Source organism: Sorex fumeus, unplaced genomic scaffold, assembly GCF_029834395.1.
Source record: "Sorex fumeus unplaced genomic scaffold, SorFum_2.1 ptg000010l, whole genome shotgun sequence".
Lineage (NCBI taxonomy): Eukaryota > Metazoa > Chordata > Mammalia > Eulipotyphla > Soricidae > Sorex > Sorex fumeus.
This window is the reverse complement of record NW_026606067.1, coordinates 3,102,591-3,128,108: the sequence shown is the minus strand read 5'-3', so window position 1 is coordinate 3,128,108 and position 25,518 is coordinate 3,102,591. Positions and strand designations below refer to the sequence as shown.

The 25,518-nt window shown below is 48.1% G+C and overlaps 1 protein-coding gene across 3 annotated transcripts in view; it reads left to right on the top strand.

Annotated features, from left to right (window-relative positions):
- Window positions 1–1,844: 1,844 nt before the first annotated feature.
- Window positions 1,845–25,518, top strand: part of NR5A2 (nuclear receptor subfamily 5 group A member 2) — a 159,554-nt gene continuing 135,880 nt past the window's right edge. The window contains exons 1-5 of one of the 3 annotated variants that reach the window (XM_056110851.1): window positions 1,845–2,101; window positions 13,989–14,126; window positions 18,090–18,148; window positions 19,711–19,852; window positions 22,370–23,016. In XM_056110851.1, the coding sequence (XP_055966826.1) occupies window positions 2,038–2,101; window positions 13,989–14,126; window positions 18,090–18,148; window positions 19,711–19,852; window positions 22,370–23,016 (1,050 nt within the window). In that variant the 5' untranslated portion in view covers window positions 1,845–2,037. Of the gene's footprint in view, window positions 2,102–13,988; window positions 14,127–18,089; window positions 18,209–19,710; window positions 19,853–22,369; window positions 23,017–25,518 lie in introns of all 3 variants that reach the window. The other 2 variants (XM_056110850.1, XM_056110852.1) reach the window with 2 other exon arrangements.

Below are 25,518 nucleotides of genomic sequence, written 5' to 3'. Positions count from 1 at the left end.
CATGGCCGACCTGAGTTCGATTCCTCCACCCCTCTCGGAGAGCCCGGCAAGCTACCGAGAGTATTCGATATGCCAGACACAGTAACAACAAAGTCTCCAATGGAGACGTTACTGGGCCCGCTCGAGCAAATCGACGATCAACGGGAGGGCCTTTACCTTTTACCTTCTGATTGAGGGGATTACCAGCTCTTTACTTTGCAAGAAGCAGTACCTGTTTCAAGGATGACCAAGTGCCTTTCTGAGCAAGACTTGATCAAATAACAGACAGTCTGAGATATTTCCACCATACCCAGACCATAGTCAGGATCGTGGCCACTGGACGCCCTGGTTTCCAGGGGTCATCCACATGCCCACATGCCACCCAGCCTGGTCTGGATGGGGTGCTGAGCCAGCTCTAAAAATGTATAATGCAATGTACCAGCATTTACAAACTTGGCCAAATATGTTAATGTAAACTTTTCAAGTTGTCAACAAAAGGTATAACATTTAAGATACACGCATTTTTTTGAGTAGTATGACATGTTATTGTTTGTTTACTTAAAGAATGAACAGCAAAGAACTAATATGGACATTAATAATCACTCAACACCTTTTTAGTTTGAAATACATATTTACTTGCCCAGATAAAACTTTACTCACCCTCCCTTGTGCGTATATGTAGGTGATTAAATTTCTACCCTGGGGTTGGCGGGATAATCAAGCTCAAGCGCCTGAGGTAAAGCAGTTACTCCCTTTCATGTGGACAATCCCCATTCACTCCCTGATACCCATATTGTCAGAAGTACCAGCAGTGACAATTGTGCAGAGACAGTGATAGTTTCTGAGCACTTACTTCCAGGTGTGGCCCTAAAGCTCCAAAATAAATAAGTAAATAAATAAATAAATGTCTGCCATTTAGATGTTACCCATGTGTTTATATATTACATATACTTCCCTTTTCTGTTTTGGATTTTGGGGGGTCACACCTAGCCATGCTCAGAGCTTACTCCTGGTTCTGCACATGCATTGCCCAAGAATCCAGATTTTATTCATTTGACCCATAGGCATACTGGGGTGTGGAGGAACCCTACTTTGGGCCTAAAACTACCCTGGATCATTTTAGTAATAATTCTTTCATGGTGAAGGGTCATGTAAGCAAAAAACTTTACATCAAAGGCAAATGTATTGTAGCTTTATTGTTTTGCCAGATTCCTCTCAAAGTAATGTTTGACTTTATTGAGAGTTAAAGAGATTGACTCCCCTGGAAAACCAAGGGACCAAATGTATAAGTAAACTCAGGTTAACTGCTCAGCACAGGAAGAGCTTTGCTACAAAAGTTGTCTGAGCAAGACATGAATAAACAGATGCCCCTAAGCTTCAAGAGGCTACCAGTCATGTTCCAAAGTGTCAATCATATCTCTAGCCATCCCTTAAAGAATCACTGCCTGCCAATGTTATCATCTAAATATATTTGCAGAGGTCAGACGAGCTGCGTCTGTCCTCTCCCGGCAGAGGTGATGACATCTCAGGGGATATGTCACAAGCCTAAGTTTAGTTAGTGGATTTCAGCTGGTTTGGCATTTTATCCAACCCAGTGTGATCTCCTGACCCCTCTGGTTTACAAGTTTCCACTCTCTGTGCCGCATCGCACCTCTCCACTGCGGAGTTAATCATTGCTTTGCCATTATCTGCCAAGAGTTCTTATCTCTTTTGCTGTCACTTTATAACAGGGTCCTCTTATCAACCTGCCTGGAGACACGTGATCAGTGCAGGCCTATCGAAAGTTTCCATTCTTCTGATTAGAACCCATCGTGAAACTGGATTCATGGTTTACAGCAGGCCACTAATGCTGGAAAAAGTACAGAGTCCAGGGAAAGACTTGCTTGGAACTTTCTGAATTCTTGGATTTTTTCCCCCCCACTTTTTCTTACTTTCACTAAGGGTTACTATAGTCTGAAGTGTCCTCTCCAAGGCCACAAAAATTGACAAGCTGCACTTTTTTCTTCTGCTCAATGATTTCTGCTTTAAGCCAAAGGACTGCCTATAATTTCACAAAGAATGTCTTCTAATGCGGATACTGGGGATTTACAAGACTCTCTAAAGCTCGGATTTCCACCTATTGGTAAGTAGGAGTTATTCTATTTATCATCTATGTATTATTCTGTTATTACAGTGATACACACTGTTTTACTGCTCTAGTGTCTTTAGTATTGTAAACCACTGTTTTTATTCCCCTGTGGTGTTTATTAAAAGCAAATAAGCCCATGTATATATCACACATTTTTCTTTCTTGGAGTTTAAAAAAATAAAAGGATGTCAAACAGTCATTACATCCAATTTGTGGATGTCATTATAGTATCAAAAAGCAGGCAGAAAATTTAATACACACCCCATTTCATTCCTACAATCTTTCAAATACCTTTTACCAGAAATAATGTGCCAAAATTTGAGCAACCTGAAACAAGTTAACCATATGGAACTGTCATTGAGCTCATTGAGCACACTTTTTCAGACAGCTTTCTGAACTACTTGCAAAGTTTCAAGTCACACCACACTGTACAAGTACTGTACATGAATACAAGATACACAGTACAGTACAAGATACTGTAGAAAATCTTTGGGGTTTTTTGGCAAATGCAAAGAACAAAACAAAACAGGGAGAGGAGATGATTAGTTAGGAAAATGATCATTTGTTTTCTAAAATGAGGATGTCTTGTTTTTTATACACATAAGTAAATAAAGCTAATTTTTCTTTTAAATAAATGGGAAGCCACATTCAGTTTTACAGCAAGAATACATTCAATTAACCTTCGAGTGAAGACGGAAGGGAAGGAATTCCCAGAAGACTGTCACTGGCAGTCTGTTAAAAAGCATACCTTTATTGCTTTCCCCCAGTTATTGAAGAACCTATGCTATCTCGTAGCACTTTCTCGGGCTTTTGGATTGGAATGTCTCTGCCAATTTGCAGAGAGGGCTGGCAGAAGCGCTGAGTGCCAGGCCTGCTGTAAAAGAAGGAAAATGAAGGCTTGGCATTTTCCACTTCCCTCCTTCATAGCCAGCTGATTCCAGTCAATGCAGTGATTGCGTTTTTTATGGGCCAACTACACCCTAAAGTATATCAATTGAGGAAACGGTTACTAAAAAAAAAGTTCTGTACTTACGAAGAAAATAAAAAAGAAAAACAGGGAACCCAGGAAAGAGAGACAGAATGTCATTGAAAACGTACAGCTCTGCAGATAAAAAGTACCTAGAGGTACGAGAGAGGGGCAGAACTGGCTAACAAATTCTGTTTTTTTCTGGCTAACCTTCCCGCAGCCGCTGGGCGTCAGGGTCTCCCTGAGCGCGCGCTCCAGCCGGGCACGAGGGAGGCGCGCGCACCGGGCACAGCGCGCTCCGACGCTTGCGCTCGCGCCCGCACCCGGCCACGCAGGGGTCCCCGCGGCTGGCGGGATTTGTGTTTCGGTCTCAGTCCCGAGTGTGTCCGAGAAACCACACACGCCGACCTTTTTCTGCCTCGCCACGGCGTTCTTGCAGCCCTGTGGATGAATTCGAGGGGCGTCAGCGGGGGAGGGAAGGCGCTTCTGCTACCGTATTTTGCTCTCTGCTACCGTATTTTCTTGATCGCGCCCGGTCTCACACCGATCCCGAGGTGCCCCCAACCACTCTCCCCCGGCCCGGCTCCAAGAAAGAACCCCAGAAGCGTGTCATCTGCCGGGTTCTTAGCACTGGGGATCAGAGAGACATCAGTCTAATCGGGGGCGATTGTTAGAGATCGAATCATAGAAGTATCGAAGGAGGGCACAGCCAGTCCCAGCGAGCGAGCATGTCCCGGCACCCCAGCTGTCCAAGCACTTCCGGGAGCAGATCCCCACATGACAACATTCCAGTGCATTTTCCGGTAAAAGTTTCTTTCCGGATCCCACCGCACCGTCCCTACCCCACCCCCATACCAGCACCCCCTCCCCCTTCCCTGGAATTGTTTGCCTCACAGGTGGCTGGGAGATGTTCCCATTTGCAACATGCCAGTCACCTCCAGGTGACTGCTGGCACCTGTTTGCCGTGTGACTCCAAGGAGCCTAAGAATCATGCCCGGGTCCCAGGGCTGAAACTGTCCCCCAGAAGGCAGAGGTTAGAGAAGGCACAGTGCCGCGACTGGAGGGTTGGGCTGAAGGGGCTGGCCCATATCAGAAAGTGAGTTGCCTTTGAGATTGGGGTGGAGGTGGGTGTCTTTTGCCCAGGGTAGGACCCTGAAAAGCAGCAGCTGTGAAGAGTGGCCAAATTCCCAGGGGAAGACTTTGGGATGATAAATTACCTGTGAGTCTGAGGGATTGGAGGAGGTTTGGTTCACAGCTCTGGGCTCAATGCAAGTAGAGATCAATGAGATTTCATGTTAAGTAATAAGTTGCTTGATATTGGAACATGTGTCTGCTTACACATTTGCATATGTATATGTATACATATGTATTAATGTCTACTGGAACTAGGTGGACTGACAATTTTCTTCTGGGGATGAAGAAATTGGTGGTTTATGTGAAAATTGTGGACAAATCTCTCTGCTCATACAGAGGAATGAAGAGCAAGTGGTTCCTTCTGCCTGCCTGTAAAACAATGATTTCATGGACTACAGATTCCTACCACAACCAGATTTGTGAACTCTGAGCTAAATGTTCACTAGCTTCTGAGACTCTATCCGGATTCTTAGATTCTGCCACTATCTTTTTCCTTCTCTCAAATGGGGTGATTCTACTGAAAAAGAAACCATGCTAATTTCAGAGAGAGAATAAAATGCTCATCTGCATCAACAAAAATCCAGTCTGGGTGGTAGAAACACATCCTATAATAAGTCTTAATTGATCCTCCTGCCAGGTGCCAATATGTTGCTTTGATTCTTCCATAATTTTCAAACTAAGTCCCTCCACAGACTGTTTTGAGAACATTCAATATAAAAATGTATGCTCTCCATGGGAAGCTGTGTTTGCATATAGCCAGGGCTATACCACAGGCCACCCTTTTGAGACTGATGTAGCTTGTAATCTGGTCTCTCTTTAACATTCTGAAGTCTGATTTTAATCCCAAGCTCTGTTCCCGTAGAATCTTGGAAAGTAGATGTCACCCAATGGACAGTGAGATGACCCAAGTCACCTGACTAACCAGCATAATTTGCAATGCAGGTGAGGATGCATGAAGCAGCAGAACTCTCCAGAAAAATTAAGTGCACCCTCCTTTCCCATCCTGACTCTGAGGTGGTGTGTCCCAAATGCCCTTTCCTGGCCTGGTCCTCCACTTACAGCAGAATTAGTTGGTCTTTAGCACCTTTGAACAAAGCAGAAGAGATAAGTGAAGGGAGAACAGAGACACTGTAGTTCTTTTTTCCCTTTATCTGACCCCATTCCCTGAATGCAGTGTCTAAGATTATCTCAGGTTTAGCCTTGGACTTGAACTAAAACAGAACTAAGAGGGGCAGACTTCCTACTCAGAGGCTCAACCCCTCCCAATAATCTCTAGCACTTATTTATTTATTTATTATTTGGTCTTTGGATCACACATGCCTGTGTTCAGAGATTACTCCTGGTTCTGTGCTCAGTAATCATTCCTGGCAGGCACAGTGATCCATATGGAGTGTTGGGGATCAAACCTGTGTCCACCGCATGCAAGGCAAGTGCCCTGCCTGCTGTACAATCACTTCAGCAGCCTTCAGATCTTTCTTTCCTTTCTTCCTTTTTTTTTTCTTTTTGGGTCATACCTGGTGATGCTCAGGGGTTGCTCCTGGCTCTGTACTCAGAATTATTCCTGCCAGTGTTCTGGGGACTATATAGGATTTTGGAGATAGAACCAGGTCCACCACATGCAAGGCAAACACCCTACCTGCTGTATTATCACTCTGGTCCCCTCCAGCCCTTTCTATGCAGGCCAAGACTCAGACACATTTCCTGTTCCCCAAGTCCAACCTACCTCCAGATAAAGTTACTTCTCTGCACATCTTCCGTCTACCTTATTGGAGCAAAAACTGAGAAATCCAGTAGACTTCAAGGAACTTCAAGATTTTGGGGAGTGGGGGGTACACCCAGCAGTGCTCAGGGGTTACTCCTCACTCTGCATTCAGGAATCACTCCTGGCATTGTTTGGGGGACCATATGGGATGTTGGAGATCAAATCTAAGTCAATCATGTTCAAGGCAAGCACCCTCTCTGCTGGAGTATGGCTCCAGCTCAAAAGCTTGAAGATTTTGAGGCCTTATGTCTCTGAGGGCACTGAGAAAGGATTGAAACATAACTAGTGTGGGTGAGAATTTGAGAGACTGAGCCTGAGATAACCAGAGGGACAAAAATGGACCAAGTTAGTAAAGGCCATGTCAGTCTCGGATCTGGGGGAAGTTCCATTATATGAGATTTTGTGTAACTGATAGTATGGTATGCTTCACCTTTAAAGAAAAAAAGAGCGAGGATTTTCAGACAAGTCTTACCTGCTGTACTATCTCTCCAACCCCCAATGCCTAACATTTATTTATTTATTTATTTATTTTTGCTTTTTGGGTCACACCCAGCTTTGGGGTTACTCCTGGCTTTGCATTCAGGAATTACTCCTGGAGGTGCTTGGGGGACCATATGGGATGCCGGGGATTGAACCCGGGTCAGCCGCATGCAAGGCAAACACCCTACCCGCTGTGCTATCGCTCTGGTCTCCAATGCTTAACTTTTAAACTCTTCATCTGAATACAGAGGAGAACAAGGCTTTCTGTTTGTTTGTGGGCCATGCTTGTCGGTGTTCAGGGCTTACTCCTGGGTCTGTGCTCAGGGATCACTTCTGGCAGAGCTTGAAGGAACCACAAGGACTTGCCAGGCATTGCAAAACATTTAAGTTCACCAGTCTCCCACTGGACTGCTCTTAATAGTCCTACAAGGACAGTGATACCCCTCTTACTATCCTCCCAGAAAGAATTTGGGTGAAGTAAAGGGAAAAAAGAGAAAAGGTGAAGAACAGATACTTCTAAAGAAATAGAGTGCACTATTGTGTGTGTATTGTGTGTGTATCTATTTTTATGTATTTTTATTTAGAAGCTTTACTTCATAAACCCCATTTTAATGAGAGATGGGGATGGGGGTGGAAGTAGCAATCTGATGACTTGCCCAAACTCAGTTTGTCTAGAGTGAACTCTCCGTGAGACCCATTGGGGTGGCTCTGAAAACCATGCTCTTTTCTCCAGAGAGTAACTGCCCTGGCTGCTAGAATGGAATTCAGATGGAACAAAAATCCCTTGGATTACTTGGACTTTTTTCGCTGAAAGCATTTCTGGATGTCAGAGAGAGAGAGAGAGAGAGAGAGAGAGAGAGAGAGAGAGAGAGAGATCTTTCTTTTCCACTCCGCAGTAGGAATCAGATTTCCATCCCAGTGGATTCCGAGAGTGGCATGGGGAGGGGCAGGAGACTGTGGCAAGGAGGCAGGAGGAAGTATGGGTGGGGAGACTGAGGGCGGAGCTGAGCTGGGTTTTGCAGGCCTGGAAACAATCTCTGGGGATTGCTGGGGCTTGGACGTAGACTGTGCCAAGTGGTGTTCGTAGCCACATGCAGGGCTTCTGAGCAGGTGAGAAGGGGATAGAGAGAAAATTCAGAGCATTTATTTACCTCCTCAAGACTGTCAAGGGCGGGCCAACCCTCAGCAAGAAGCAGTTTAAAGAAGCCGCTTAGTGTCCCCTAAGGACCAATCCTCTCATTTCCCTGGGGAGGAGACAGGGAGTTTAGGCACTTTCCACCGACCAGAGTGTGTAGCGCTTGCCGAGGTGCTGGTCCGCTGGTCCAGCGGCTTGTGTTTGTTCTCAGTAAATGCAGATGGGGACGTCCCCAACCTCAGAACCCCCAGCCCCGAACTCACCTCCAACAGTCACCAGGGTTGGAAAAGAAAACTAGTCGGAACCAATCGGAACCAATCGCTGGGTTCCCTTTCCCTAGTCCAGTTGTTAGACTAGTATCTCGGAGTCCTCCTTCTCCCGCCCCCAACCTCCCACACGCCTGCTGGGTCTTCACCGGGGGAGCAGAGCAGCTTAGCCTCCAGAACCCGAGACCCCGCTCCCTGTCCTCGGGGAGAGCCTAAGTGACATCACCCTTCAAAACCCCCTCTCTTTGCCGACCTAGTGAGAGAGCCCTACCGCTCGCCCACCCTCACCCCCCCCCCCCCAGAGTGCGTGGTTCTTTCTACCGCAGAAACAAAACCCCCTTGCGGGGGCTCCCCGGGGCAGGCGACTCGGAGGAGTGCTGGAGTGCGCGCTGAGCAATCAGAAGGACGGATTCCGACCCTGGACTGCACTTGGCTCTCCTCTAGAAACTTCCAGTCCCGCGGGCTACTGCTGACGGTCCAGACTGGAGAGGCGCGGAGAAGGCGTCGTGGCCTGGCAGAGCACGGAGAGCTGCGTCCTGGGGCCAGGATGCCCCTCGCGGTTGGTCCCGAGGGGAGTTGAGGAGCTCGGTTTAGAAGCCGGCTGCTTCCCACCTCCAATCTATGAGAGAGGAGGGACGTTCCTTTGGACCAACCTCCCCAAGATTATTTCTCCTGCGAGCTCCTTGGAAACGCATCATCCCGCTACCTTCCACGGGCGCCGCGCCCAGGACCCTGAACTCTCTGGGGTGGAGTGTTGTGTCCTCAAAGCTCTGCAGGGCAGCGTTTTTAGCGGAAAGCGGCAGATTCCGGTAACCCAGGTCAACCTCTCCCCAAACCTCACCTTCAGCGCCAGGATGGGAGGTGTCCCTTGGAGCTGGTGCGCATTTTCTTCCCCAGCAAACACTCCTCGGGGATACAGGAAAACACCCCCCTATTGCTTTTGCTGCTCCCCTAAATGGGCAGTCTTTCCAGGAGCAGGATGTCTAAATTGGTAGCAGTTTTTTGTGTTTTTTTTGCAGTGACTTATTGATGCTGTCTAAAGTGGTTATTTACACGGATTCACGTGTTAGAAGAGAAGGGAGCTTTCTTATTTGGTATTTCTTTCACCATGCCCGACTTCTTACCTATCCAATCCAACCTCCCTCCCCCCCAAGGGAAAAAAAAACCACTTTGGTCTAGTGTGCTGTTTCTGGAACATTTATGTTATAGTAAAACTCAATATCCCTCCCCCCCACAAACACACACCTTGCTTTGGTTGCCGGCAGGGCGAGGGACGGAGAGCGAATAGTGCAGCCCCCAGTGAATTCAGGATTTCTTAGAAACTTCAGAGAAGGGCTATAAGGAACTGACGCTGGACTCTTTGGGTGGTGGGAAGGGCAGAAAATTCAGGCTGAGCCCTGAGGCCGGCAAACTTGGCTTCTCCAGTCCCATGGGCAGTGCGGGCCTTGACTGGAGATCTCCTGCGGGGAAGGGGGGTGGGGGTGGAAATCTACATTTCTTCTGGAGATGAAACACTTGCGGCCGAAAAATTTCAGTTTCTTAAACACATTTCTCCCCAAAAGGCAATGAAGGCGAAGAAATGGTTTAGAAGGAAGGGGAAGGCAGCTTTGCAAATTTCCCGGGAGGGATCGGGGAGGTGTTTCCCATCCCGGCACGCAGGGGCTCCAACCTGGAGATCCTGGATCTTGGATCCACTCTGGAAAACCTTGGCGTTTTGTCCCGAAAGCGCCTGCACGCCGTTTCGCGCACGGGGACGACACTCATTCAGCGTCAGGTCAAGGGCAGGTTGTCCCCTGCGACTAGGCAATAGGGGTCAGCAGCCGCAGGAGGCCAGAGCAGGCAAGGGTGCGAGGCATTTAGTCCACTCCCGGATGGTGAGGGCTCGAGACCACCCCGGCTGCAACCCGCCCTCCGGGTGAATGGGGGCGCGCCGGCCCCGTAACGCTGAGCCGGGATAAAATATGCCAGGACTGCGCTTCTCCCGCTCATCAAGGCTGCGGGAGCCTCCCCGAGCCATCAGCCTTGGTAATTGCAAACGTCAATCAACGCTTTAAGACAAAGTCAGAACCAGGAAGGACGAACCCCGGGAGACCTGTCTCTTTAGAAAAATGTGGAGACTTGGAGGGAGAGGGGGGAAAAGGAAAGAAGTTTGCCTGAAGTTGGCAGGAGCACAGGGGAGGACCGGAGAAGGGGCAAGCGCTGAAGCCAGAGGCGATGCCCCAGCTTTGGATGCTGCCCCACAGGTTTCTGCTACCACAGGTGGTGTGGATTACGGGTTGGCAGTGTTTGGCGAAGGCTGAGTGACCGCAGGTGGCGGGGATGATGGGACGCCTGCATGTGTTCAGGTGGCTGAATATACCTGCCTTGGCAAAGACCACACAGGTCCTGATGTTGAGTCACAGCTGCATCCTCTTCCCAAACCCACTGACCTCTCGCCTTCCTCCAGGGCCACTGCATCCAGGATCACCTCAGGTAGCCTAGCCAGGGCACCTCAGGCAGGCTAGTGACCATGCCCAGCTGTTCCCTGGGGAGGGCATTCTGGAAGGCATCGGGAATGGGCCTAGAGAGCCCCCAGGCTTCAGAGGGACCCTGCTACCCCCCGGGGTTGGGGGGGGGGGGAACTGAGGTTCCTGAGAGCTGGATGAGTGCTCAGAGTGAGTATGTGATGGTGCAGAGACCAGAAGCCTGGTATGATGATTCCTGGACCACATATGGGCCAGGCTTGCGGATGACCTTTGGTTCTCTCTATAAACCCCTTGAGGAGAGCAACCAGGGAAAAGGTAAGCGTACCTCTGGTCTCTGACCAGAACCTTTTCCATGCGGAAGGTTCCAGCCTCGTCTGCACAAGAGAGGATTTTGAAGTTCCTGGAAAGGTCGGGATAGCGCTGCTATAGCCAGGAGCTGTCACTTGCTGGAGCCCGAAGCTTGGGATACAAGGGGCTTGAGGTGCCTTTGATTTCTAGGAAAGGAAGTTTCCACCTTCATTTCCACATGCATCGGGTGGCCCCTTTGACTCTTGTCTAGTGATCAACTAGGTCTAGTGCTTCAAAGCCAGTCTAAGTGCCTCAGATCTTTCCTCTGATGCAACTGTGAAGTTTTAAAGGACAGATGGGTGGGGGGATGGGGGGACGGTGTGGGGAGAGGACACCCAGCGATGCTCAGGGCTGATTCCTGCCTCTGCTCAAGGATCACTCATTGGTCTCAGGGGACACTACAGAGTTCTTTGGATTGAACCTGGGTTGGCTGAGTGCAAGGCAAACACCTTAACCCCGGTACTGGCTCTCTGGCCCCAGATTTTAAAAACCTTGCCTTCACCTCACCCCTCTTTTCCTACCCTCACCTCTCTCTTTTGGTGTGACCCAGAAATGCCAACTGGTCCCTTGTCACCAGCAATCCAGGCTTCTTTGAGAACTGCACTGAAGAAAGAGATGCTCTCTTCTGGCCCGCTGGAGCTCACCCTGAATGCGAACCTGTCAGCCTCTGTCTTCCATCACATGATCTTGCAGAATTCTCTTTTGCCTTTGAATTTTCCTACCCCTCCTCCTGTTCTACGAACCAAGGGCCTCCTTCCCACACCAAGGACTGGAAGCCCCCTCTGAGATTGGAAACTGTGGATGGAACCCCATAGCCAGCCTGAAGTTTGGGAAGGTCCCAGAGTAGGTGCCCCAAAAGCATTGGGGCAGCTGCAGAATGGCTCTCAGTTCATTTCAGAGCCACTTTCAATGATCAAATGCCAAAGATTAGGATCACTAAGTAGAGCCTTAAATTCATTTCTATGAGCTCATATTCATATGAATATATTCTTAATTCACGGCGATTTTGAAAACAACTAATAAAGATAAAAAATGAATTGGCAGTCTTACTTGACAATGATGGTGATAATTTGAGCATCCTAAGTAAGGATCACTAACTAGCCCACTCTGCCTTACAATCCAGTGAACTCTGCTTCCCATTTAAAGGTTCTTATGAAGCCTGAAGATAGTGCTAAAAGTTGGGTTTTTCACATAAGGAAGAATGCAAAGATGGAGCTGTTTAAGGTCCCAGGCATGGGGGTGGGGGGAGGAAGAGAAATTTCATAGTATAGTATAGATGTTGCATTCCAGTGAATGGACTACTTATCAATTTGTGAAACTATGTGATCTCTAGTCCCTTCAAATAGAATACATTCAGATCTTTTGAGATTCAAATTCACCCTCTTGCGGGTACACTCTGATAATTACTCTGTGCCCAGTCACACTAGATGTGAGACTTTGAGCATACCTTAAAGGCTTGGGGGAGGGGGGATTCAGAAAGGAATGATTTTCATCTTGCTGGGATGAGATCTGAAAGCCCCCAAGATGTGACTGGGTTGGTGGCCCAAGAGTTTGCCTAACAGATGTTTCTTCAAAACCTGATATTAAAGTGCTGGGCCTCTGGGCCTCTATGTGGATGGAGTGAAGAGACACCAGAATGAAAAGGCACAGACTGAGTTTTGCTTTCTGTGTGGAAATCTTAAATTCACTCAAGTTTAAGAAGGCAACTGTGTAAATGGGTTTGGGCTGGTGGTGGTGGTGGTGGTGGTGGTGGTGTGTGTGTGTGTGTGTGTGTGTGTGTGTGTGTGTTTGCCATAGGTAGACAAGGCGTGTTTATAAGTCAGTGAAAAAGCTGGGCTCCTCAAATTCCCAGCAAGAGAGTGACCTCGGGGACAGAGCTGTCCCTCGGTGAGCCAGGACTGCGGGCCATTGACCCCTCCCAGAACCCAGCGTCTAGAGGGCGTGTACGGGAGAAGAGACCCTGGGATCTAGCCAGCTCTGCTTTGGCGAGGAGCGGTCCACTGATTGCCAGGTCCCCTTTCTCCTTTACGTGGCCTAAGTGGATGGTTAATTCCCCCTCGAGCCTCTCTCTGGACCAATATAGAGGTGAGGGCACCCCGCACCCCCCTTCCCGTGCGCGCGCGCGCGCACACACACACACACACACACACACACACACACACACACACACCGGTGCCTGCTGCTTCCCGGGGCTCCCGCCCCGCGGCTCCAGCGGCGCGTCCATCCCCGCGGCGCTCAGACAGAGGTCGCTTCTCACCCGCTGTAAGACCCGGCGGCGCGCGCCTCCCCCGCCCCGGGCCTGAGGCTGGGGGGGGGGGGTGGGGAGGGGAGGGGGCGAGGCCGGGTGAAGAGGTTGGGGCTGGCGGGGAGCCTGCAGCCTGCGCGTCCTCCTCATTGGCTGGCGGCGGGGGTCCGACTCGAGTCCGAAACCCGCGTCCCCCATCGCTGTCATCGCCCCTCATCCCGGCCGACCCCGGGCCGGACTCTGCTCCCCGCTCCTCCGCGCCGGCCCCCAGTACCTGACCCGCGCCGGCCCCCTCGGGGCTGGAGAGCGCTGCGCTCGGGACGCGGCGGGAGGAAGCGAGGTTTGCAACTTCCCAACTCCGCACTTGTGACAGCCGAGCCGCGCGCGGCGGCGCCGAGGAAGGGGCGGAAAGGCGCGGTGCTGGGAGAAGTGAGAGACAGAGAGAGAGAGAAAGAGAAGAGAGAGAGAAGAGGAGAAGAGGAGAGAGAGGGGAGAGGGGAGAGGGGAGAGAGAGGGAGGGAGGAGAGAGAGAGAGAGAGAGAGAGAGAGAGAGAGAGAGAGAGAGAGAGAGAGAGAGAGAGAGAGAGAGAGAGACCCAGACCCCCGCCGAGTCGGAGCCCGAGCCGGAGGGCGGGGAAGGAGCCCCGTGTGTCGTCCGGGACCAGCGGCTGCGGCATCGCCGGCAGCAGCAGAGGCAGCAGCGGCGGCAGCGGCGGCGGCAGAGCAGCGGCAGCGGCGGCGGCAGCAGCAGCTCCGCAGCCGCCTGCGCTGCCCGCCCGGAGCTCGCCTAGACCCAGCCGCGCGTTCCGGGCAGCTGCACCTTCGCCGCCGCCGCCTTCGCCCAGCCCAGCCCCATCTTCGCCGCTCCTTGCACCCCCAGTCTCTTCCCGGCAGCAGGAGGGACGGGGGGGGGGGGGTTGCGGGCAGGACGACTCGGGAGCTGCGAGACTGGACGGGGTTCAGGGGTCCTGACCCGCAGCCCCGCGGGTGGCTCGCTCCGGCGCGCGGGTGGGTGAGCAGCTCCCCGGCCGCCCCTGGCTTCTCGCGGCCGGAGTTGAATCTGTGCTGCCCGTGTCCAGGTGCTGGGCTTCCGGACGCACGCCGACCCCCCACCCCCGCCCGCGGCCGCCTTGTCATGCTGCCCAAAGTGGAGACGGAAGCCCTGGGACTGGCTCGATCGCATGGGGAACAGGGGCAGATGCCGGAAAACATGCAAGGTAAGAAGACGCCGCGTGGCCAGCCGACCCCGCAGCCCCCGCCCCGAGCTCGCGCCGACGCTTCTGCCCGCCGGGCGCCCGCGCTCTCGGGGTGCTGGGGCAGCGCGCGGGCGTCCGCCCGGGTCCCCCCGGGGCGGGCATAAAAGTTTGTGGCTCTCCATTAATGAGGGGCGGAGGTTTTCCTAGGAATGCCTGATCGGCCACTTCTAATTAAGAAACGAGGAGCTCGGAGCTTTGGGGCAACCCGAGTCGGGCAGCTTCAGGTTAAAGGTGCTTTTCAGAAATCCTACGATCATTCACAGAAATGCAATGGCTCACTGGGCATCCGGGCAAGTTCCCGGCCACCCGAGTCGGTGGGAACTTTAACCACTACCCCTGCGAGAAGGAAGGTCGCTCAGCCTAGGAAAGTCACCGGGCGAAAGCAGAGGTGGTCCGGGAGAGGCTGGTCTTAGGGCGGCGGTATGGATGTGGGCAGCTCCCAAAGCCCAGGCAGACCTGCTCCCCTGCCCCAGGCAGCTCGGACCCGGACCACCGCGGAATGGCAAGCAAAGTTTCTCCAGCCTCGCTCTCTGTGCCGGGACGAGCTAGTGAGTGGAGGGTGAGGGGCAGACTTCTGTGCCTCCGGAATCGCGAGCGCTGAATATGTAAAGGGCCTATATATATGTTTTCTAGACGTTTGACCGCTTAACTGAGGGGGAGAAAAAAAAAAGGCAAAGCAAATTCCGCTGGCTATGTTTTCCGCGTATTCCAAAATAGCGACTCTGGATCTGGCTGTACGCAGCCTTCAGAAGTTTATCGCAGTTGCTCCGCGCCGGGGAGGGAACAATGCTAGGAAAAGTCACCGGCGCTCTTCCATCCTCGCCCCTTCCAGCGCGCAGGATGTGCGGGCTTGGCGGACTTGTGATCCCAGAACGCTTCCTGCCATCCCCTTGAGCGAACTTGAAAGGGCCGGGGAGGTGTTGAGAACAGAGTTCAGGGCTGGTGCACCCGGAGGAGGTGCGGGGCAGGCGGGGCGCCATCGGCGCTCCCGCCCGCTGTGCAAGGGAGAAGGGGGGTGGCTAGAAGGTTTGCGTGGTGTTTGTGCGATCGGTTGCCTTTCGGTTATTCCGGGGTCTCACCAAGCTACTAGGAAGGGCCGTATTAGTTCCCCGGGACCATGGTCTTCGAGGCTAATTGTGGGTTGAGTGCTAAGCTTGGGGCTGGGGTTCCCAATTGACCCCAAGAGATACCGATACAGCGCGCGCCTAGGAGTCCCGCCACTTGGGGACACGGGGGAGAGTGGAGCGGGGATGCGGGATCCTCGGGACCCTCCACCGCCAGCTTCCCAGCCGAATTTTTCTCTGGGCAGTCCGTGGGGCCGGTACGATTCTTAAGACCGCCAAGGAAAGTTTTAGCCCACACCGGCGCGCGCAATTTGGAGGTTCTCGGGGAAAAGAAGCTTGGGGACGCTGAAGAAGAAATCAGGGAGACAAGAATAAGGGAGTTTTGTGGGGTGGGAGCGGAAGGGAAACGCCTTTGTAATAGCTCCTTTGTAAACTTCCAGAGAGGCGGTCTCCATAGGACTCCCCAAGGCTGAAAGTTAACTCTCCGTTCTGCCCGAGGGCTCCAAAGAAGCCTGTGGCTGTTATCAAACAGTTCGGGGTTGGGGGTTCGGGATTCGAGAGCAGCGTGGGAAGCACCAAGCACCTCTTTCTCCACGCGGTTGCTGCCCCAGAGGTGCCCCTGGGGACGAAACCCCCCCACTCTCAAGCTTGCTCGGATTTCAGCCAGAGACGAGCCACATTTCTGCCCGAGGAGCCGCTGCTGGGGCCCCGGAGGACGCAGGGCATCCGACTCCGGGATCCGGTCCCCCTCCGTCCCCTCTGCCTAGTACCATTGGGGACCCCCTCCTTTAGCTAGGCGGACACTTCTCTGTCCCGACCGCTTTGGTTTTGCTTTTTCAATGCCCGTTTGGACCGCGGCGCCCGGCAAACCAACCCACGTCCGCTTGTGTCTGTCTTTGAATTTTCCGCCAGATTGGAACATTCAGCCCCCAGGCGTTTCGGGGTTGGATCCTCGAGGTGAGCACCAACTCTCCCCTTTGCTGTCAACGTTTCCTTTTCTGTGTCCCGAAGTTCGAGTTTTACTTTGTGGAGGGAAACGGGGATAAAAGATACCGGTGGTGGAGCATCATTCCCCCTCCTCAAATCCTTAAGACACGCCTCAAGACCTCGGTGCAGAGTTTTGCAAGCGATGAGGTTACCCCCAACCCGGACGCGTTGTGCTTGGCGCCTGGGTTTGGTCTAGCACCGACGGGTGACTGCACTCCGCATAGGCACTTCCATTTCCTGGAGCTCCGGCGTCTGGGAGGCTTTTTTTTTTCCACCCCTGGGATCTTCCACGCCCACCCCCAGGCCCCAACTGGGGCTGACACCCAGCCCCGCGGCGCTCGGGCTCTGCACCGACGACTCCTTTCAGCTCCCAGCCGCGGAGCGCTACAAGTGCCACTCCTCCCCGCAGAGCTTTTTTCTGGATCAATCCAAGAGCCAAGAACCGCGTCGCAGAAACTCGGGTGGGGATGAGGGTAGGGGAAGGGAGAAGAACTTATTATTATTAATATTTTTTTAAGAACCCAAGTAACTGGACTTGGGTAAGGAGGCCGCGCCGGGGATGGAGCCGCGCGGCCGCGCTGGGGGCTCTCTCCTTTCCGGTAAACAGATCTGGAAAAAAACTTCTGCCCCGCAGCGGGCGCCCCATCCCCCCCCAACACCCCCCTGCCCGCCCGCCCTGCCCCCCGCCAGCGCCACTGATTAACGTAAAACAAACTCCACGCGGTGTTTGCAGGCCGGTGTGTCGCCGAAAGGTGGTTGAGCAAGGGACTTGAGGCCAGTTCGCCCTGGGGTGTCCCGGGGACGCGCCCAGAGGTGCGGGCGGCGGCCGGAGCGCGCGGTGGCTTCGCCAGCGGGTCTTCAAACGCCCGCCAGCCGGGGGTTCGACCCCCCGAGTGCGCGGCCCGGCTCGGGGAGGCCCCGGATCTGGTTTTTTCCCGGAGCTCGCCCCCCCCCCCCCCACCTCCCCGCCCTCCCTGCGCGCCGTCGGGAATCCGCCCTAGCCCGCCGCGGCCTGATTTCTGCGGTGGTGTCCAGGTGTTTACGGTTTGCAGGAATGAGCGGCAACCTGCGAGCCCCATGGGGGGGCTTAAGCCCTTGGCGACCAAACCAAAACCTCGTGTGGATCTTTGCCGTTTCCTCCGCTCCGGGCGTCCTCCCCGTTCCCTTTTCAGTTTTTTTGTAAATTTTTCCATCAGGCGGTGGGGAGGGGCCCCGGGAAGGTCTCCAGAATTGGAGTCTGGTCCATAGGGGACTTGGATGTTGGGGCGCGGAGCGAGCCGCGCGCGGTTGTCCCGGGGCGGCGACTGCCCAGAGGCGGGTTTCTGGGGCTTCGTTTTCTCTCTCAGTCAAGGGTTTGCAACTTGGAGTGGCTGTCCTGGGCAGCTGGGCTGCAGCCCTCTTGATCCGAGAGAGGGAGGAACTATGTGTGCTTGCTCATCCCGTGCCCTAGGCCAAGGGGACAGTGGGACGCAGCTGAGATTTCAAAGAAATTTCAAGTTGCTACAATTGAGTAATTCCTGTTTCTACTCTGAGAGGCACGTTTTCTCCTAACTCAAGTTAGGAAACTTGGGTTCTGCCACTGTCAGTTTGAAAAACAAAACAGGAACAAAAGAAGTTAGAATTGTTTTATAATTAAAAAATAAAAAAACTATGAAGGACATTCTACTGGATACAAAAAGATGTTTTACTTTAAGTGTATTAAAAAATAGTTCTCCTTAGGTACTCCTGGCTAAAAAATTATTTTCATTTTCTATTTTGCCTGGGGGATATTTGTCCACTAATTCCCACCCCCACCCCCATCCCCCAAGGGGGAAAAAAAGACTTATTGCAGGATGGAAACCTACCTGGGTGTGTGTTTCTCTTCTTGTTTCAGTGTCTCAGTTTAAAATGGTGAATTACTCCTATGATGAAGATCTTGAAGAGCTCTGTCCGGTGTGTGGAGATAAAGTATCTGGGTACCATTACGGCCTTCTTACCTGTGAAAGTTGCAAGGTTGGCTTCTATGTTGCTACCTGGGAACATGATGTTCAAACCATTGGATTCCCCTTTTAAACCAAAATAAGCTTTTTTTGTTTGTTTGGTTTTTTTTTTTTTTAGATTCATCTGAAAATGAGAGAAAGTCTTAGGGAGAAGACTCATAGAAATATGTGTCTGATTTAGTTCAAAAGGCAAAGAAATGTCTGCTCTTTAGAAAACTTTGCCACGCTTGTTGCTTTAAAATATTTTACAGTAGTAAAGGGATGTAGCTCTCGAAAGACTTCCATTTCTAACCGTCCTAAATATTGATTTTTGTGTGACTTATATGTATTTAGAGCATCGTTCCTGGGAGTAGGAACAGGACAAAGTATTTCCCAATACATTTTAACTTCAGAATATTCTGTGCTACAAGTCTCAGCATTTTTTACTCACAAATATAAAAGTCTATGCTTTTGACTACATGAGTTCACTCTGATTTATTCCAAACATAATTTTGAAGACTTTTAGCAATTTTTTTAGAAAGAAGAATGAAATCACAATACAGTGATTTTTTATAAATATAAAATCTATTTTAAGACCTATTTAAATGTAGAAAATTATAATGTTTACTGTATACCATATTGTTATCCATAGTATCAATTATAGTTTAAAGATTTATTTCATCTTTTTTATATATTCCCAATAAGCTAGGTTGGTGCACATTGTCAGCGTTTTTTAAAAGTAGAGAACAGTATAATTACTTAAACCACTGCCAGGAAAATCCCTTCATTCTCAAAAATAAAATAAGATTGTTTCATTTTATAGGGAGTAGGATAAACATAACAATATAATCTCCTGGTAAAGTTCTTGTTATATTATGAAACCACAAATTTTCTTTTTAATTCTTTTGATTAAAACATAAGGAAGGACACACCAGCCTGAAATTCAGCTCTGCTATTCATACTTCACTTTTCCATTATTTTAATTTTTTTTAAGTTTCATTTCTTGACTGTATTCCAGTGAAATTATAAGCATTTTTCCATATTGCTCTTTAAATCCTTTTGCTTTCAACTACCATGTATGGACATTTGCAAACGATCTCAGGTGTCTGGCCATTTAACTTTTCCACTGGCATTTGTTGAAATTGTATCAGACGTCTTATACTCCATGAATATCTATATGAACACAAAGGAAACAGCAAGGGCAGAGTTTTTTTTTTTTAAAGTTGCTTGTCAATATTGAAGGTATTTTGTTCTCTGGCTGTTGAGATGAGATGGTATGGAGCCAAATCTGAAGATTTGATGTCATTGTAAATGTAAATCTCTGGAAATCAAAACACTGATGCCAGGAATATCCCCACTATGGTCTGGCCTCTGTTTTGAGGGTGGATCTTGTTAAAATGCAAAACAAACCACAGAGCCACTTAAGGGCACAAGTGGTGCCATAAAAAGATTTACGGGTGCATTCCTTAAAATGAAACAATACAAGAATCGGGTGTTAGCTGTGTAAGATGGCTCACTGTTTCTTCTGTCTTATAGGGGTTCTTTAAGCGAACAGTCCAAAATAATAAAAGGTACACGTGTATAGAAAACCAGAGCTGCCAAATTGACAAAACCCAGAGAAAGCGTTGTCCTTACTGTCGATTTCAAAAATGTCTGAGTGTTGGAATGAAGCTAGAAGGTAAGACTCTTTTAAAGCCTACTACTGCCTGTTCAAACTCTCCAAGGACATAGGATTTAAAATAACATTGTACTTGTAACATGGTAGAATTATTTTCCTGATCTTTTAACATGATCAACAATAGTAAAGTAAAATTTTTGTATAGTTTTCTTGGAGAATAGTCTGGGTCTCATTTAAACACTGGTTGAATCTACTAGGGAAACAGGTTTAATATTAGTATTGTACCTCCCCACCTTTTAGTTTGGGAAGCAGATGCACTAGACACCAAAAAGCTAGATCTGATTAAAACAAACAGTGATAAAAATTAAGAGAAATACCAATAATTTGCAAAAGTTTAACAATGCCTTTAAGTTTTAAACCAGGATGCTCACATAAAAGTTCAAATTTAATGTTTTTAGAAGGTCTGCTGGTCATAATTGTTACTATTAATAATTTCTCAGCAAGTGAAAACCTTTAACTATGGAAAGGAGTTTCTTCTGTACAGTTTCATTTTTGATAGCTTGATAGATAGGAAGGGGTTTTTTTTTTCTTCTCTCCAGTAATGACTTGAGTCTGCAAAATACAAATGTAAAACACAAAAGTTGGGAAGCAGGAAACATGAAAAATAATGAACTGTTAAATCAGTAATAATGGTTTGACAAGAGTAAGAGAATGGGTCCTCAAAAACCACATTAAACTTGAGTAGAGCGTGTACTTACAACATACAGATTGTCAGGTAGTAAAGTTAATATGTGACTGCTGTAAATAATTTGTCATTCATGGACTATTACGGTGTGTCGCTATTTTTCAGCCTCTGACCTACAGAGTTTCCACAGATTAAATATACTGCAAATAAAGTAATAATAAGAGATACATATCACTGAGATGTGCCAGGTCCGAGCGCCTTTCATTTGATCAATGGGGCACAAGCTAGTTTTGTTTCGAACTTTTCTGTTCTATGAAACTTGGGCTTGATAGAAATACTCAAAAGATTTCATATAAATCTGCTGAATTGCTAATAGATTCCTTCCTAGCAGAAGTAACCACTTCAGTTATCTTGAGAGCTGTGAAGTAAGCATTACTTATTAGAAGAGATCAAAAGAATGTAATTGACGCTTATTACTTTCTTTATTATCCACCATTTTATTGTTTTCCAAATAGGAAATATGGGAGTAAATGCTTACTATGAGATGCAGAATCGAACATTGTGATTTCATATGATGTCATTTGATTTGTTTTCTTTTTTCCTTCTTTCCTTGTTTCTTTCCTCCAGTCTATCTTTTTATCTTTCTTTTTAACAAAAGGAAAGGATTTCATTTTATTCTCTTAACAGATATGTTTTGGTGACTAGAGTTCACTTGTGGTGCGTGCACCTCCTCAACTTCAATAAATTATTACCTAGCTGAAAACTCATTATTATCTTTCATAGTAATCCAGATATATAACATTTGCAATAAATTTTTAATGACAAAGATAATCCAAAGATAAAAGCTCAAAAACTTAACCCCCAGCAATTTCAGTGTGACACAAGTTGTCAGAGGTCCCCAGTCTTTAATTGCCGGTGGCCACCAGGAGCTTGGAGAAACCTATGGACTTTTGAGGCCAGCCCCCTCTGCACACGGCACTGTGAGGGTGACAGCTTCTGAAATGAATTGGCTTTAATTATGTCCAGTTCTGCTTGAGTTCAAAACTGATGGCTCTGATGTGTATTCCCCAAGCCCAGGTGAAAGTGATTTGCCAGCAAGGGCCTCTACCCCATTGTTAGAGTAAAATGGCCAAAAATGTCTTTGAGGAAGATGCTGAGAAAATACACAGTTTAATCCAGAAACTGGTTATTTGATCCCCCCATAGTTTGGGTTTCCATAGAGTAAATTGCACCATACAAGTGGAGTAACAGAAATGGGAACTAGGATCTTAGTGGACAAACTGATACTTTTTCTTAACAAGTTGGAATGGTCATAGCAAGAATTACTAAATCTTTCTCAGTCCACTCAAGAGTTAAATATGTCCCTAAGAATTCCCAGGTTTTTTTTTGGTTGGTTTGTGTGTGAGTGTGTGTGTGTGTGTGTGTCTGTAAAAGGGATGGGGGTGGGGGGACTTTGATTTTGGGGTAATAAACTCTTTAAGAAAAAGATAACAGACAAGGTTTTCTTTTCTAGCATTCTTTGTGAGCTATAGTCATGAAAACAACCCCACACATACCATTTCTACTCCATTTTCAGCATTTCTAAATATCTAGAGAGTGGAGGATGCTAATAATTTGCAACTTATTAGGGGGCTGGAGAGATAGTAGAGCAGGTAAGGCACTTGCCTTACATGTGCCCTACCCAGTTCATATCCCAGGTATCCCCTGGAACCAGCTGGAGTAATTCCTGAGTGCAGAGCCAGGAGTAACACTTGAGCATCACTGAGGGTGACACCCCCCTATAAAACAAACAAGCAAACAACAACAACAACAACAAAAAACTAAAAAAATTAATAATTTGCAACCTATTTATACCCCTACTTCCTTTTCTCCACCTCCCACCCCTCCAACAGCGGTGAGAGCTGACCGAATGCGTGGAGGAAGGAATAAGTTCGGGCCAATGTACAAGAGAGACCGGGCCCTGAAGCAACAGAAAAAGGCACTCATCCGAGCCAATGGACTTAAGCTGGAAGCCATGTCTCAGGTGATCCAAGCAATGCCCTCTGAGCTGACCATCTCCTCCGCAATTCAGAACATCCATTCTGCCTCCAAGGGCCTACCTCTCAACCACGCTGCCTTGCCCCCTACAGACTATGACAGAAGTCCCTTTGTGACGTCCCCGATTAGCATGACAATGCCGCCCCATGGCAGTCTGCAAGGTTACCAAACCTATGGTCACTTTCCTAGCCGGGCCATCAAGTCTGAATACCCAGACCCCTACGCCAGCTCTCCGGAGTCCATCATGGGCTACTCCTATATGGATAGTTACCAGACAAACTCCCCGGCCAGCATCCCACATCTGATACTGGAACTTTTGAAGTGTGAGCCAGATGAGCCTCAAGTCCAGGCCAAAATCATGGCTTATCTGCAACAGGAACAAGCGAACCGGGGCAAACACGAAAAGCTGAGCACATTTGGGCTTATGTGCAAAATGGCTGACCAAACCCTCTTCTCCATCGTTGAGTGGGCCAGGAGTAGCATCTTCTTTCGGGAACTTAAGGTATGTCCCCAGGGATTACAGTTTGTTACTTAGCTTTCAAGAGACACTTAACAATGTTCCTAATTAATTTATTCTGGATGCTGGAAGTTTGTTTTCCTTACTTTTCGTCTTTGTAGGATTGAAAGAGTAGGATTTTATGACCTTGGTTTCAGGGCTGTAGCAGTTTAACTTTCTGAAATGTTTCTTCTCTGTAGCTTTTAATATGGGAGGTTGGTATTTAATGTGAAATATAAGAAATTTAATGGGTTGTTACCCCTCCCCAACCCCACCCCCTTGCATTATCGTCTGCCCTTACTTCCTTTAACTGGAATGATTTATGGCTAGAAAATTTAAGTTAATGTGAAATATCACCCGAGTCAACTTATTAAAAATGACTCAATAAATTGCTTGATTATAATGGAGCCATTTCAAAAGAGAAAATACCAGAACATTGTTGTGCTTAGATACTAAAGAATGCCAGTGATCCCACATTTGATGAATATCAGTGGTTATTTACTACCTGTTTGCCTGGACATTAGGTTGGTACAACCTTTGTTTGGGGAGCAGATTCCAAAAGGATGTTCAGTGTCATTGGCTGGGAGATGGGAGAATGGTGAGTGTTAGTTTGCCTGGCCAGGGTTGAGTTCTCATCATCTATGCCTGTGGTTGATTTTAATGGATTGGTACACTGTAAACACAGCGTTTGTTTGTATAAGGATCTCTGTTTAACTACATAATTATTTTATTTCCTGAAACTGAATTAATATGGGAAAGTTACATAGATGTCTAGAATTTAAGGGTGGCTTTATCATTTTGGTCAGTGGTGGTTTGAGTGTCCGTTTCAAAAGCAAAAGTAAATCCTGGACTTGGTCTCTAAGTCTAGCTGTTACTGGATCAGATATTTCTTTTTGCTGTTGGGGGCAGTTTGGCTGCTAAATATTTCTCCCCACCCCTCTCTCCCTTACCTTGGCTTCTAATCACCTGTGACAACTGAGGAAACTTTAAAATCTTCCGGTAAAGGAAAATACCAAGCAGACTTTAAATTTAAAGAGATCTGCTGAAAAAAAAAAACTGTGCATGTGGAAGGACATGGGAGTATGGAAACCATTTGCATGTGGGAGCTGGAGTTCTTTAATAGCAGTTTCCATTAGGGACTATGATTTATACATGGAAACAAAAAGTTATCTTACGGGATTCAAAGAAGTGGATAGAATACCACGGGCAACTGAAAAGGCTATGGACAGCTCTTTACTCTGTGGGTTCCTTTGTCTGCTACCTTGGAAGAGGGATGCGGAGGAAACGAGGTTGTGGAGGGCAAACAGATTGCATTGAGTCATCACTATCGGGCTAGATAAAGTCTGACGATATAACCACTTTGTGATAATCAGAGCATTTATATTTTATTAAAAAATAATGTTCTTACAGTCACAACTTTATCCTTAAAAGCATTTGAAAAGGAAAATGATCATTCTTAGTTCAGACATAACTGAACGGGCTTGGAAATGTAAAAATGAAAAAAGATCAGCCTTTGGATTTTCTGGGGATGGAATTATATTCTTATCACATTATGTTGCATCTTTCTGGACAAGTAGTCAGTCTCTTAGTCTCTCTGGGGTAGGGTAGTCTGTTGTTTTTGTTTTTGTTTCTGGGTTACATCCAATAATGCTCAGGGGTTACTCCTGGTTCTGCACTCAAGACTTACTCCTGGCAGTGCTTGGGAAACCATATGGGATATTGGGGATTGAACCTGGATCGATGGTATACAAGGCAAACGCCCCACCCACTGTACCATCGGCCCCTGGGGTGGGGTAGTCAAGAAGGAATAGGCCTCCTTGTATGGAGAAGTTTCTGCAAGGAACAATGAATCCTAGACTAAAAGCCTGACATATATTTAATATAGTGATGATGTTTAAGAGGCATTATTTTATTTAAAAAATGGAGATTTTCCATGACATCTTCAGGAGAAAATAAATGGAATACTTGTAACTTGATGTAATCTCTTATTTATCCCTCTCACTAGTTTGACAATATTACATATATGTGTATATATATATATATATATATATATATATATATACTGGCGCCGTGTAATCCCATCAACGGCCAAGACTCAGAGACTATAATATCCAGCTCCCGGAACCACGCGGCTTCATTTGCGGCCGCGCGACATCTTATCAGGACATCTTTTATGACATCTTATTATCTCATTCCTACTTTGGACAAACTTGCAGGCTATCGAATGTAGCCTGCCCACAGGGCAGAGTCTGGCAAATTCCCCATGGCATACCAAATATGCCAAATACCAGTAACAATGATGGGTCTCATTCTCCTAAAGAGCCTTGAATATAATCTCAGGGTTAGGATGAAAGAGACGTTACTGGGGCCTGCTCGAGGCAATCGACGAATAATAGGATGATGAAATGAAAATGAAATGAAATATATATATATGTAAATAGAGTACCAAATCATGGTTAACTTAACATTCACCAGTAGTAAGTTAGTGTAAGATGAATACAAAGTTGA